This window comes from Pezoporus occidentalis, unplaced genomic scaffold (genome assembly GCF_034315485.1).
Source record: "Pezoporus occidentalis ecotype Australia unplaced genomic scaffold, CSIRO_AGI_Poc_V1 ctg153, whole genome shotgun sequence".
NCBI classification, from domain to species: Eukaryota; Metazoa; Chordata; class Aves; order Psittaciformes; family Psittacidae; genus Pezoporus; species Pezoporus occidentalis.
In genome coordinates, this window is record NW_026913350.1 from 974,558 (window position 1) to 989,416 (window position 14,859).

At 55.1% G+C, this 14,859-nt stretch overlaps 1 protein-coding gene across 1 annotated transcript; it reads left to right on the plus strand.

The window, feature by feature from the left end:
* Nucleotides 1-4,502: 4,502 nt before the first annotated feature.
* On the plus strand, nucleotides 4,503-14,593 carry SDC3 (syndecan 3). Its single transcript, XM_062611525.1, has 5 exons — nucleotides 4,503-4,604; nucleotides 9,043-9,232; nucleotides 9,976-10,595; nucleotides 12,324-12,594; nucleotides 13,506-14,593. The coding sequence occupies exons 1-5, from the start codon at nucleotides 4,503-4,505 to the stop codon at nucleotides 13,670-13,672; spliced, it is 1,350 nt and encodes a 449-aa protein (XP_062467509.1). The 3' UTR covers nucleotides 13,673-14,593.
* The last annotated feature ends 266 nt before the right edge of the window (nucleotides 14,594-14,859 follow it).

Sequence of the window (14,859 nt, forward strand, 5' to 3'; positions counted from 1 at the left end):
TCGGTACTTGCATGTCTTTCAAATGCTGGTTGATTAACTCAACACCCCCAAATTCAGGTGCATTCCCCCAGTGACAGTGGCACATCAGTCCTAGGAAATCACTGCACCTCACTAAGAACCTGATGGCCCCAGTGTTATCCCTGTACCTCAGTTAATCCATGTGCTCTTGCTCCATCCCTTCTGAGTTTTGCTTGGGGGTCTTGTCCTCGTGGATGGTCTTGACAAGGATTAACCCCCCCATTGCCAGGGTCTATTCTGGTTTAGGGGCTTGGAGTAAACGGAGGAGTCGGGAGCGCAGTGCATGCAAACCTTGCTCCATCCCAGCCTTGCTTGTAACGCGCTGGGCATTAAATTCTTGTGTCTCAAGGGCTGGCGCCACCATCGTGTTTTGTTAGTGCTGCTGCTGCCTCCCCAGTGCTTTAACACGAAAGAGCTGAGAAACCCGAGCAGGGAGGGAGCAGGGATTAGGTTTCCCCTGCTCCAGCCATGCTGCATGGCTGGTGGAGAACAAGGAGGCCAGTGTCTGAGGTGCTGTGCATCCAACCATCCCCACACCTATTTGATTCCACCCTCTCTGCTTGCTGCGGATTAAAACTGAACCTGGTGATGCCCAAACACTCCATGAGGCTCGTGTCATCGGGTGCATGGTGGTTGCTTTTCCCTCTGTGCTGTGTCTGCCCTTCCCTGGGCATGAAGAAGGGAAGCGAATGGGCTCCCACTGGCAGCAAATAGGGTGGAAAGAGGGAGAAAAGCTCTTTCCCTATCTGAGGCTCCTCACTCGGAGCTGGGGGGCCTGTGGTGATGCTGGTGCTGCCCTCGGGTGACCTGGGAAGCGTGTAATCAACCCAACCATCTGGCTGAGGAGATTTGGGTGTGTGGAGGAGCTCAAGCTGTTGCCAACCCACCCCCCCAGCTCTCAGCAGGGCTCATGCTCAGCTGTGGCCAGGGCTTATGGGGGCTTTGACTCTCTAGTGAGCCCCCAAAAGGAACAGGACAGTCCTTGGGAATGGAGAAGGCCCCTTATGAGGCTGAAATAACCTCATTTTCATCATTTATTTTCAGAGACATTCATTTTCACTTACCCTTGATGGGCAATAGCCAGGAAGGCCAAGAAGGTGTTAAGTGGGAATAATTAGTTCAGGTCCCCACCAAAAGCCTCTCAGGTGTAATTAGGAGAGTAATTCAGAGAGGAGGCTGCTCTCCAGCAAGGTGCAGCACCCAGTACATCCCCACCCATGTATCCCCACAGCTCCTCATCAGCGAGTCTAAGAGGAAAGGAGCCTTTGTGGAAGGTGAGAAAAGCTCCAGACAGTTTTGCATGTTAAGCTGCAATAGGATTATGGAGCAGAGCAAATTAAATCAATTCTGTAATGACTGGGAGGAATTCCTGCTGATGCCTGCAGCTCCCCAGCCCCTGGGAAGGAAAAGGTGGATGGAGCCCACCATGAGCATCCATGGATGGTGGTCTGGGGGCTGTGGGTATTCCCGGGGCTGCCTGTGTCACCATGGCAATGTGCAGTCCCATGGGAATTAATGGGTCTGGAGCACACTGTGGATCCTTCGGTGTGGAAAAGGGATCAGCCTGGCCAGGCACAGTGGGAGGTGGAGGAGGCAGAGCTGGGGCTGCAGGCACCTCGGCTGCCCAAGACCATCCCTGCCCTCCAGCCTGGCCTGGTTCTGCTCCATCCCATGCAGGTGGTCTCTGTTTCCCCCCCACGTTAGCAGGATGCTCTGAGTATAAGGATGGATGGCACCATCGATTTGGGATGTGAGTGAGTGGGTATCACGATGCTTCAGGCTGTGGCATGGCACTCTCCCCTCTCCAGGGGTCTGCAGGGCCTGGCTTTGGCTTTTCCCTATGCTGGCTCATCCAGGCTTGGGGAACCTCCTGCTCCCCTCCTGCATCTGCTGACAGCATTCCCAGCCAAGTGCTCCATCAGCTCTGGCCAAACCCACAGCTGTGGGGCGAAAGGCCACACTTCGACCCACTGAGGATGCAGCAGGAACCAAACACGGTGATCCCAGGGGTGCTTGGGGGGACCCCAAGAAGCCATCTCGTTGCCTGATGCAATCCCAGCTGATGCGTGGCTCCTGTGTGCCTCTTCCCCAGGGATTTACATGCAGCAGGAGCTGGGGACTTGTGCTTTGTGCTTGGCTTTGTTTTCTCCTCCATGTCCCCAGAGGTAAGAGCCCAGTGTGCTGGGAGATGAGGTGTCAGCAGCAGCCCACCTTGTCGGGAGGATTGCTGTTTTTCATGCCAGCCCTGGCTCCGGGATATTTACTCTGTAATGGGTAGGATCTGGCACTAATCCATTGAAGAACTGGGATAAAGAATGACAGTGGAGACAGATGATCCCAAGGAGGACAGGAAGAGCTGAGCCTGGTTTAGGGTACCTAGGCTTGGCAGTTCATTATGTGATGATTAAACACTCACAAGTGTGTGTGTCCGAAGGCAGGTTTTGGGATGTGGCTGCTCCCAGCCTGGCTCCTCGCAGCGTTGCCTGCGTTGGCAGTGGAGAATCGATACAAAGCCAGAATAATTGCTGCTCCTTGCTAAATGTTAATGATTGTTTTACTTGCATAAAATAACAGGCTTATTAAATCAGAATGCGCTGGGGTTTAGGCAGCTGTTGTGCAGGGGCTTCATTAATCAGAGAAAGAATGAAGTTACACAAACGACCTGGCTGCTGCTTGTGTGAGCTCACACCGCGGTTCGTAAGTTGGCTGTGAGCATCACCCCCTCCCTGCTTCCCATCAGCATCCTGCACCCCAAACTGCCTCCTAGCCCAGGCTTTACCATGGGCATCTCCATCTCAAGCAGCTTTGGTGGTCTCCAGCATCAATCCATGAGCAAAAATGTTGGCTGGGGGCTGACCATGCTGGGACATGGAGGTCTTTTCCCAAAGCAGCAGGTCCCTGTGCCACTGAGATGCCGTCTGGAGCAGCTTTCCAACAGGTTTATTTTTAACTCGCAGCCTTGGATCCAAGAGTGGAAATTCAGTGATTTTTTTTTTGTTGGTCTGTAGTGGGAAAAGAATTGTGGAGTCTTTAAGGCTCAGAAACAATGTTTTCATTCCAGCTTTATGCGCAAGTGGATATTATTTCAACTGTTTATAGTATCACTAAATCACATGTTGTGACGAGCTATTGAGGTTGGCTATATAAAACACCAGAAAAGCGCTTTCCAAGGGTGATTAATTGAAAATATCCTGCGGAAAATAGCAAAGAAATAATCGACGCTTTTCCTGCAATATGGTCTCAGTTTTTCCTGGACAAAATGGTTTTCAGCCCCCGATGGATTACTGACCCTGGCTGCGTCCTTCCGAGCTCTCCAACGCAGACAGAGTCAGCATCTCTGGTGAATGACACAGCCCAGCATTCCCCTTGCTGTTTGCATCTCTCCATCCCGGCCAAAGCCAGTACCTGCCCACCTTGTCCTCTCCTCTTGCTCTTGCAGCATGCAGGGCAGTGGGTCTGCTGCTGGGACCAGGGGGTTTGGGATTCCCAAAGCTGTCTCAATGGGTTGAAATGCAAACAGAACGTTGAGACTTTGCCTTTCTGGTTTTGCTCTTTGCTTTGCAAGCAGGGTAGGCAGGGGATTGGGTGTAGAGGCAAGAACCTGTGCTTGGCACCAGGGGATAGGGAAGGATGGGATGCAAGCCAGTCCTTGTGCTTCCCTTTACAGCCCTGTCCTGTTCTCTAGGCTGCCTTCACACTGGTTCAATCTTCCTTCTCCTCTTTGCCCGCTTGTTGGGATGTGGAGCAGGCTGATCCCTGCATCCCTCCTGATGCTCTCCACATGCATCCTTTCCCCCTGCCTTGGCCCCATCTCATGCCCTAGAGTTGTGCTGGAGGCCCCTGGGTGGCCATGGACACCCATACCATTGGATAAAATCACCTTCATCCCCATCTTGCCATGCCAGCTCTCCCCACAGCAGGAGCCTTCTCATTCCAAACCCCACGTGAGGTGCTGGGGACTGCAGTTGGACTGATGGGAGGATGCACATGGGCTCCTCAGGCTCCGATGCTTGGTCCCCCATCACCACCCGCCTAACCTCCAGACATGAACCAAGCCTGCATCCCAGCTGCCTTAGAAACCACCAAATTCCAGCTCTTTTTATGTGCTTTCTGATTCCCTCAGGGAAAACTCTTGCTTCTCACAGCCAGGAGAGTTAGAAACATCCACAGCCTTCAATCACACGCAGACTGGGTCAGAGAACATCCCAACCAGGGCTGCTGCGGTGTGGGGTGATGCTCTGACCCCCTGCAAGTCTCACAGGCAGTGGATGCTGGGAATTGAATCAGGATTTCTCTGCCCCACCAGGACCACTCCCCAGGAGCTGGAGGCAACTTCCCCCCCCCCCCCCTGCTGCCCACCCCATCAGGTCATTCAATTCCTCCTTCCCCATGACCCCCAACAGGGAAGAGACCCCGGACCCGGATCCTGTGGATGCGCTGGGGAGCACCACCCATCGCCCCGCACCAGCCATGGATGCGTCGCCATGGAGGAGGCGGTTTCCATGGCGACCGTTGCTATGCTGATGGCTACTGGTGAAGGGCCTGAGAGCATCCCAGAGAGGTTCACCCACCAGCCTCTCCCCGTGGTTAAAGATTAATTGATTTATAAGGTTTTGTTCCTCCTGGTGTGAAACCCAGACACTCAGCAGTGAATATTGCTTTTGCAATGGCAGCACATTTCGGGTTTGATGTTTAGGGCGGGTTTAGGGTTTTTAGCCCTGCCATGGAGTAGGAACACCCTAAAAAATGTAACAGCCTAATGATGCTGTGAGGGCTGGAGCAGCTCTGCTCTGGGTCAGGCTGAGAGAGCTGGGCTTGTTCAGCCTAGGGAGAGAAGGCCCCTTAAGGGGGGACCTTAGAGCAGCTCCAGTGTCTAAAGGGGCTGCAGGAAACCTGGGGAGGGGCTTTGGAAAAGGGCCTGTAGGGACAGGCCAAGGGGAATGGCTTTAACCTGACGGGGGGAGACTGAGATGAGCTCTTAGGCAGAAGCTCTTCCCTGTGAGGGTGCTGAGGCGCTGGCACAGGGTGCCCAGAGAAGCTGTGGCTGCTCCATCCCTGGCAGTGCTCAAGGCCAGGTTGGACACAGGGGCTTGGAGCAAGCTGCTCTAGTGGAAGGGGTCCCTGCCTGTGGGAGGGGTTGGAGCTGGATGGGCTTTAAGGGGCTGTGCTGCGTGGGTGAGATGGGCATAGAGGATGGAGAGGGACTGAAGCTTCTTTAATCTCCCTTGCTCAGCTCCAGCAGTCCCAGGCCAAAGGGTCAGAGCTCTCACTTGCTCCCCAAGGCTCTTAGCATGGGATATGGGTGTGATTTGTGCTGCTCCAGCCTCTTGGCTGCTGTTCCTGCCCGGTCCAGCCAAGCTGCAGAGCAGAGGCATCAAAGAGGCTGCGTGGGCATCATCTCCTGCTCATCTTGCTCAGCCTCATGGAGGCTATGGGACCAGAAGGGTCCTTTGGGATCAAGTGGAGGATGTTTTTGTTGTCCAAGCTTGATGTAGTGGCCATGTCATCTCCAGAGCATCCTTTAGGTCTGGCACTTATTTTGTGACATTTAGAGCACTGGAGGGATGTTTATTGAAATCTGACTGCCTGCTCTATGGTCTATGGAGACCGCTTTGCACCAGGACTTCCTTTTATAGCAGATCTGTGACCTTTCTGGATGTTGGAGGCCTGGAAAAAGGGCAAGTGATTGGGGTCTGGAGGATGCCAGAGCTGGATCCGGGCCCAGGCTGTCTCCATGGCTGGCATGGGCTGAGCCACAGGCTTGTGGCTCCCTTTCTGGGAGGAAGAGAGCCACATGGAGCAGTTCCCTTTCTGCAGGACAGTCCTGAGCATGGCCTGGTGAAGGGCCAGCACCTCGCAGGGCGATTTAAACCTTCCCACTCCTTTTTGCCTCCCATGGATTTAAACACTGCCAAAGGTAATGCAACCCCCAGGCCTGGCTGGTGTCTTGGGCTCCAGTGCCTCCAGCAGCTTTGCCTTGACTGGTTTAATTTCCCTAATGAAGCCTGGCTGGGGCAAGCAGCACTGAGCTGTTGGGTGCCCCGCTGCCAACAGCCATTGACTGGGAGGCTGTAACTGCAGGGATGGAGCTGCTGTCCCTTGGCTTGAGCTGGGGGTGGTGTGGGGCAAGGAGCACTGGGGCCAGGATCAACATCGCACTGGGGTCTCCTCATGCTTTGTTCTCCCTATGCTGGGGTTTCCTCCTTGCCCCAGGGAGCCTCTCTCTGCCTGGCCCAGCTTTGCATTGGACACCCAGAAAGGGCTACACAGAGGATGTGGGAGTCCTGCGAGCATGTCCCCCCTATCCCAACCATGGCGAAGGGGTGGATGTGACTTGTGTCACTCCCATCCTAGGCAGGCAGGAAATCCATGGAAAACCCTCCTTTGGTGCTTGCAGTGCTCGTTGGGGCAGCAGCACCAACATGCAATGGGGTCAGGGCAGTCCTTGACACAGTCCCCCAAGGGAACAAGGGATGGGACAAGAGGAAACGGCCTCAAGCTGCACCAGGGCAGGTTTAGATGGAGCTGAGGAACAATTCCTGCCCCAGAGGGTGCTCAGGCATTGGAACAGGCTGCCCAGGGCAGGGCTGCAGTCACCGTCCCTGCAAGTGTTCACACACCGTGGAGACGAGGCCTCAGTGCCATGGGTTAGTGGTGGCCTTGGCAGTGCTGGGAATGGTTGGACTGGGTGAGCTTAAAGGGCTTTTCCAGCCCAGTTGATTCTGTGAGCCTATCCCAGGGAGCAGGGGCAGCAAGGGATGGATCCAGCACATGCAGGGATCCTGCCGGCAGGCTCCCTCCAACCTCGCTCCGACCTGGAGCCTGCAGGGTCTGGGATAAGGTCTGGATGGGGTTTCTCTGTTGGGACCCATCCAGCCAGCTGCGCCTTTGATGCGATGGGGGCTGAGGGGTGGGAGGCAGCTGCAGGCTGGGAGCTGCCGTCCTGTGTGATTTGTGGTTTCCTGGGCTGGCAAAAGCACCGCTCCTCTCCCCTTCATCCCATGCTGCAAAGGGGGAGCAGCCCCCTCCTCGCAGGGGGGCTGTGTGGGGCTGGGGGCATGCGGAGCATTAGGGATCTAAGCAGCAGTAAATCCAAATAAACACCGACTGTTCCCAAGATTTATTGCATGAGCCTGACCTAATACCATCGGGGCTGCAGCTGGGGCAGCCTGGCTGGGAGGAGGGTTATGTCAGTACCACATGGGGGCTTGTTTTGGGAGCAGCCGTGTCCCAGACACCCCCATTCTGCCCTGGGAATGCCTGTTGAAGCCTCACGAGGCTTTACCAGTAAATCTTTGTGAAGCTGGATGAGCTGGGGCTCTGCTTGCTGCAGTCAGGGGGTGCCCCACGCCTGGTCCTGGCTGTGTGGTTCTTTAGGAGTAGGGTGGAGGATGCTGGAGTAAGGGATTGCCCAGCATCCGTTGCTGCTTGCCATGGTTTTGTATCACCAGCTCCCCCTGCACGCAGGAGCAGCCCCCAGAGACTTGCAGACAAGGAAGAGAAGGGAAACTCTCTGCCATCCCACATTAGGTCCCATTTCACCTCTCCTGAGCAGCAGGAACGCCGCAGCTTCGTGAACATGTGTTGAGGCGCTGGCACAGGGTGCCCAGAGAAGCAGTGGCTGCCCCATCCCTGGCAGTGTTCTGGGTATAAACAGCACAGATTGATGCGGATCCTCTGGAATCCATTTAGGGCAAAACCTGGCTGAGAATCTCTCTGCTCTGCTGCAGGCTGGCGTGTGAGGGGCAGGCGTGGGAGAGACGTCTCTCACATCAGGGGAGTTGTCTCCACAGAGCCGGTTTTGGCCCTGCGAGGTGTTTTATTGCTGTGAAGTTGTTCCCCGCTGCAGTCAGCGCCTCCAGGGGATGGATCCCTGCCGGGCTGGGGCGTGGATCCTGCTCCCTCAGCCTGGAGGGGGTGATGGGGTTCGCATAGAGCAGGTTTGGGGTTGATGCAGAGGAAAGGCTTCCCAGCTCCAAACATCTGCGTCCTGTGTGGGAGCTGAGTGCTACAGGTTGGAGCCTGGGGAAGAGAAGGCTCCTTAAGGGGAGACCTTAGAGCAGCTCCGGTGCCTGAAGGGGCTGCAGGAAGCCTGGAGAGGGGCTTGGGATGACACAGGGGCACATCTGCAGTACCCAGTGACTCTCCTTGGCTTGGGCACCAGGGCTGGGATCACCTCACAGCCCCTGGGAAGTGTCTTCTAGCCCCAGTGCATCTTGCTCCAGCCAAGTGTTTTCTCCCCCTTGCGAGCTGCTGGGCCCCCGGAGGAGAGATGTGGGGACATGATGCGAGTTAAGAGCCGATTTTCTATGTCATGGGCTCTTCTGACTCCTCAAGATTGCTTTTTGTTCCAATCTGGAATGAAAACAAAGAAACCCCAAGCTTCTGTCAAGAGGTAAAACGCTCCAAGAGGTGATGGGGACCCTTCAACCCCTTCATTTCCAATTTAAGCACTAACCTGCCTCCTTACATCTTGGAACATCTGATGCTATCTTGCAGATCAAAGACTCCTTGTTTGGCTTGTAATGAAGTGTCAAACTGTTTCCTTGCAACACAACCAGGAGACACTTTGATCTGCAAAACAAGATGTTTAAGAGCCCTACTAGCAAGGGCTCTTCAAGTTTTAGCGCTGTAAAGCAGTGGAATATGTGAAGTCTGATAGTGTTTCATATGGAGGCTTCCTAAGCCACGGCAGCTGGGAAGCGTGTGTTACTGTCACATCTGTGCCAGGAATCACACAAATATCACCTAAACCCAACAATAATGAGCTGGAGAAACTGATTATTTCCCCATTAGTTTCCAACAGCAGTTGTTGGATTTTCTCCTCCCCTTTTCCAGAGGGCTTGTTTCCATGGGAAATACCATTGGCATCAATGAGAGCTCCCCACATGTCTGCTTGTCTGCAGGATTGACAGCAGTGAATTGTTTTGGGGGCAAACCCACACGATTTGGGTGTTTCAGCTGCCTCTGCTCCTGTGGTCTGGCTCTTCCCTGGCCTGTTGAATCCATGCGTTATCCCTCGAGGGCCGTCTGGGGGTGTCGGTGCAAGCACTGGTGGGGCTGGACCTGCTCACGCGTGTCCCCATTTGGCTGCAGGCTCAGCGCTGGCGCAATGAGAACTACGAGAGGCCCGTGGACCTGGAGGGCTCTGGGGACGATGACCCCTTTGGGGATGATGAACTGGACGACGTCTACTCGGGCTCAGGCTCAGGGTGTAAGTAGCTGTGGGGAAGGGTCCTCGGTGGGACTGGAGAGGGGCTTGTGATGGGATGCCCTTATCCGCCTCTGGAGCTGCCCTCCTGCTCTTTCCTAGGCAAAAGCAAAGGGAACTGTCCCAAAGCTGGGCTCAGGTGATTCCATTTCCCATTTTAGTCTCTGGTGCTATGGGGCAGGATTAGTCCTTCTCTGGCACAACGGCACATGCCATGTTATAGAGGTTTCATTGACCCCCGAGGAGGGGCTTTGACCAGCACATGAGGATTTCATAGAATCACAGAACCACAGCCTGGGTTGGGTTGGAAGGGACCTTAAAGCTCATCCAGCTCCATCCCACTGCCACAGGCAGGGACACCTCACACTAGACCATGTTCCCAAGCCCCTGTGTCCAAACTGGCCTTGAACACTGCCAGGGATGGGGCAGCCACAGCTTCTCTGGGCACCCTGTGCCAGCGCCTCAGCACCCTCACAGGGAAGAGCTTCAGCCTTAGATCTAACCTAAATCTCCCCTGTTTAAGCTTAAACCCATCACCCCTTGTCCTATCGCTAGAGTCCCTGATGAAGGGTCCCTCTTCAGCACCATTGTAAGCCCCTTTCAGATAGTGGAATGCTGCGGATGTGCTTGGTTTCAGCTGAGCCTGGAACCAGTCCCTGCTCTCATTGCTGGGGGGTGAGGCACATTCCAGGCACATTCCAGCCCTTGGAAATGTTTCACCCTTCATTCTTCTCCCCCTGTTTCAGATTTCGAGAGGGAGTCGGGGCTCGAGACGGCCGTGAGCCTCCCCACGGACACATCCATCGCTCTGCCCACCACGGCGGCCGTGGTGCCCATCACCATGGTGCAGCCCGTGGCTACCCCCTTTGAGCCCTTCCCTGCTGAGGACACCACCCCCGAGCAGACCACCAGCGTCCTGTACATCCCCAGGATGACAGAGACACCGGTTATCCCCAGCTGGAAAGCAAGCACCACCAGTACCACTGCCAGCATCTCCCCTACCACCATGACCACCACCACCACCACGACCACAGCCAGCACGACCACCACCACCACCGCGGCCACCACCACCACCAGCACCAGCACCACCGTGGCCGCTGCCAAGCCCACCACCATCAGGAGGTTCCTGCTCCCCTTGGTCACCAAGGCAGCCACCACCCGGGCCACCACCCTGGAGACCCCCACCACGTCCAGCCTCGCAACCAGCACCCCAACAGAGGTGGCCACGACGCGGCTTGTCCCCACCAGCACGGCCAAACCCAGGTCACTGCCAAAACCAACCATGTCCAGGACTGCAGAGCCCACAGACAAAAGCACTGCCTTGCCTTCCAGTCCTGCCACGCTGCCACCCACAGAAGCCCCCCAGGTAGGAGGCAGGAGCCCTTCTCACCTGCTAAAGGGCTCGTGGGCCGTGTTGGAAGCCAAGCAATGGTGATGGGAAGCCTCTGGTGTTGATTTGTCTTTACCCCGTTGCTTAGAATGAGGTCAAATCCAGGTTGGGGTCTTCCAATCCCTGCAGATTGGAAGATTTGGAGAGCTGGAGATGGGAGACTAAAGGGTGGGGGGATTTAGCACAGGCAGAGCATGGTGATGGGGCTGGCATAAGAGATGATGGGCAGCACACAGGGTATGCCATGCATTCCTGGTGCCCCCAGCTCTGCCTTGCCAGGGTTTGGTGCTTCGGATTTGGTGCTTTGGGTTTGGTGCTTGGGCTCATTGCACCATTTCCCACCTTGCAGCCTGTCACTGGGAGGCCCAAATGCTTCACAATTCCAGCTCGAAGGAGCGTTTCCAACCCGTTGGGTGTCCTGAGCAGGGGGTTTAATGTGCTGCTCCATCTCTCGTTCAGAACCCCCCAGGGGCCCTGTCAAAACTGCTTTGACTGAAAGGCAGAGTGATTTGTCTAAACCAGCCCCTCTTTTCTGTATGTAGATGTACGTACAGAGCTGGGGGCTCTTGCTGACCTTCAATCAATCCCTGTCACAAAACCGCCTGCTTGTGGGAAGCACTGAGCCATGTGTTCAGGGCAGTGTGATATGAAGAGGGCTTCTACTTGCCTGCCCCAGCTTCCGCCCATTGGGCTTTGTAACATCCCAAGGCAGATGTGGAGGGAGCTGTTTGCTCCAGGAAGCAGGGATCCCAGGGAGGTTTTGCTCAAGGATGTTCAGTGTGGTCCAGCGCAGCATCTGGACATGCAGGGGGTCAGGCTGTTGGGACAAGGGGGAATGTGAAGGGGGATTTGGCCCTGAGTGAGCTGCAGATGTGGGGATGAGCAGGAGGCAATGAATAGGTCACGGTTGGGATGGAGCAGCTCTGCTCTGGAGCCAGGCTGAGAGAGCTGGGCTGGGTCAGCCTGGAGAAGAGAAGGCTCCTGAAGGGGAGACCTGAGAGCAGCTCCAGTGCCTGAAGGGGCTGCAGGAAACCTGGAGAGGGGCTTTGGACAAGGGCCTGCAGGGACAGGACAAGGGGAATGGCTTTAACCTGCCCGAGGGGAGACTGAGATGAGCTCTTAGGCTAAAGTTGGACCCAACTACCCAGTTGTGCCCTGTGCTACAGGGCTGCAACCACAGAAGCAGGTTGAAGGGAGAAAAAGGAGAAGGAAGGGACCTCCCTGGGACCAGTCTGATGGCACCAGTCTTTACACTTGCTATGTTGCTGTAGCACAAAAAGTTCCATCACTTCATGCCCAGCAAGGAGGCATCTGTGAGATGTTTCAGCCATCCATCCATCTACACTGGGGACAGAGAGCCCAAATGAGGGCCTGGGATGTGGGGCCCTCTTCAGGGGGAGATACAGGGAGCAGGTGAGAGTTTGTGCATCTTGGGGTACCTGGGATGGAAACATATAAGAATGATCCAGCTCAGCCACAGTGGCCTCAGCCTTTTGGTGACCATCAAGATGTGGGGTTGCGTTACTTGATGCAATGCAATCGTCCACATCAGAGACACAGGGAAGGGACACGCCAGCGTTATCCCCCATGTTCCCTGCTGTCATCAGCACTGTGATGTCCTTCCTCTGGACACATCATTGCTGCTGAAGGCAGGAACCACTCCTTGGTCCTTGTCCCCTTGCTCCATCTTGTCCTTTCTCCCAGATGGAGCCAGGGAAGGTGACGACAGCCCTCGACAACGAGCTGGAGGTCCCGGTCAGCAGCGGCCCCAGCGGGGACTTTGAGATCCGGGAGGAGGAAGAGACGACTCGTCCCGAGCTCGGCAACGAGGTGATGGCTGTGGTGACCCCCCCATCGGGACCCGGGCTGGGCAAGAACGCGGAGCCGGGGCTGATGGACAACACGATAGACTCGGGCAACTCGGCTGCTCAGCTCCCCCAGAAGAACATCCTGGAGAGGAAAGAAGTGTTGATAGGTGAGAGCTCGTGGGGAAGAGCTGGGGGCTTTAGGGATGGGGCAGAGAGCTGGGATGGCCATGCCCCAGGATTGGGGCTGGGCTTTGGAAGGACATGGAGGTAGTGTGAAATGTGGGATAGCCCACAACAGGCACTCCAGGGCCTCTGCTGCGGGGTTCCCAAGGGTCTTCATGTCTTTGTGAGGAGAGTACAGAGCTGTGCACAGTTTGCTTTTGTTAAGATGGTTTTGCAGGGCAAACACAGGATGTTAGTGGAAAGATTGCTCCCTACAACTGCCTGACAGGAGGATGGAGTCAGGAGGTGGCAAGTGTTCACGCACCATGTAGACAAGGCCCTCAGTGGTGGCCTTGGCAGTGCTGGGAATGGTTGGAGTGGGTGAGCTTAAAGGGCTTTTCCAACCTAAATGATTCTATGGTTCTATGACTCTGTGTGCTATGGGACTGACTGAAAACCAGCTGGCCACCTCTGACTGCAAGGGACGTTAGTGATGAGGCAGAAGGGTCAGTGTCCCATCACCAGCTAAAGAGAGCTGGAGGCAAATGGCAAAGCAGCTGCTGTTCTGGTGGTCTTCAGCATGGCAGATGCTGGCAGGCTCCCAGATGAGCAGCTCTTTGGGGGTACTTTCTGGACCCTCCTTGCACAAGGGACCTCTCACTGTGCCTGGGCTGCTTTGTCATTCACTTTCAGGTCTTACCCACCCTTCAGCATCACTGCACTTGAGGAGCTTGTTGAAGCTCCTTGAACCACATCATTGCACCAGCCCCTCACTTTAGTGTTCAGTTTTCTTAATCATAGATTTGAGTAGGAAAGGTGCAAAGCACAAAACCAAACTGGAATCCAAAATGATTCCCCCCCTATTATTTGCTCTGAAAGCCAGCACTGATGGATGTGCTACTTGTCTGTGTTGCAGCGGTGATCGTGGGAGGCGTGGTGGGAGCTCTCTTCGCTGCCTTCCTTGTCATGCTGCTCATCTACCGGATGAAGAAGAAGGATGAGGGCAGTTACACGCTGGAGGAACCCAAGCAAGCCAACGTGACGTACCAGAAGCCTGACAAGCAGGAGGAGTTTTACGCGTAGAAGGAGAGCCTGGCGTGCCTCACGCTCCCTCCCTCCCCGCTCCAAACTCTTCCTCCTCCTCTACTTCATCCAGTCTCTCTCTTTCTCTTTTTATTTCTCTCTTCTTTGGATCAGACTGTGAATTTAAAAAGCAAAACCTGCAACAGCTAAAGGAGAAAACACATCTTCAGCAGGATGGAAAACCAAGTGCCCAGAGCATCGCTGAGTTCAGACCGAGTACCGCTGGCCTTTCACAGTGGGAGGCATGGGGCATGGAGCCAACACCAAGGAACCCGTGTCCAGGGAGCACCCTGGTGAGCATGGGACAGTGTGTTCAGGCTGCCAACAATGGCTGGAGGTCACTGGGCTTTTCCCACCAACACAACGGACTCTGGGATCCAGACACCTTCTACCAGCCCTGGGGCGCAGGGGGGTTGGTTTGGATTTATCTTCCTTTATTTTTCCCTTTGGAAAGGAGGGAGGTTTCTTTCCCTCTCTCTTGTTTTTAATTCTTCTTTTCTTTTTGAACGGGGTCGGTTGCTTTGCAGGAATTTCCTTGCTCCCTGCTTCTGTCTGAAGAGAGGACACGACTCTCAAATACGCTTCGAACCTTGAAAACAAGCACAAGGGGCTGGAATACCTGATGCCCCAGGGTTTGCTCTTGGAGTGAGGAAAGGCAAAAACACACACAGAAGTGGCCAGTACGCTGGAAATGATCTTTTTAGATCAACTCTTTGGAGAGTTTGTGGAGCAGTGCATTGGGGTATCATCTCCTGCTGCTCTCCTCCTGCCACCACCTCGCTTCACTGCATCGCTGTGCACAGCCAGAGACCTTAAATCTATAGAAGCCGCGTGTCGCCGGCCGCTGAGGGGTTTGGTGGAGAAGGGACCTTGCTTTTGCTGGGTTTTCACTGTGACCAATAAAACTCAGCTTGCGCAGTACGACCGACAGCACTGGTTTTGCAGCAGAGCGGGACGTTGCTTGGTGGGGAGCTGGCAGGGAGAGGAGTTGGAAATGGAGAAGCTCAATCCTCTCCCCTGTTACTCCAGAGGGAATAAGGAAGCACTGCAAGGTGTAAGACACAGCATAACAAATGCAAAGCCAAGGCAATACCGTGTCCCCTTTGGGGTTTGTCAAGGGTCCCCGCCAGGCCACTTGCGCCCAGAAGATGAGGAAGGTGAGGCAAAGCGGTGGCTTCCCACCAGTC

Bases quoted from the DNA above. Each gene is read 5' to 3' on its own strand.
- SDC3 (XM_062611525.1), top strand. From the start codon at position 4,503: ATGGAGGAGGCGGTTTCCATGGCGACCGTTGCTATGCTGATGGCTACT. The intron at 9,233-9,975 runs GTAAGTAGCTGT...CCCCTGTTTCAG, and splicing joins CTCGGGCTCAGGCTCAGGGT to ATTTCGAGAGGGAGTCGGGG. The intron at 10,596-12,323 runs GTAGGAGGCAGG...CCTTTCTCCCAG, and splicing joins CACCCACAGAAGCCCCCCAG to ATGGAGCCAGGGAAGGTGAC.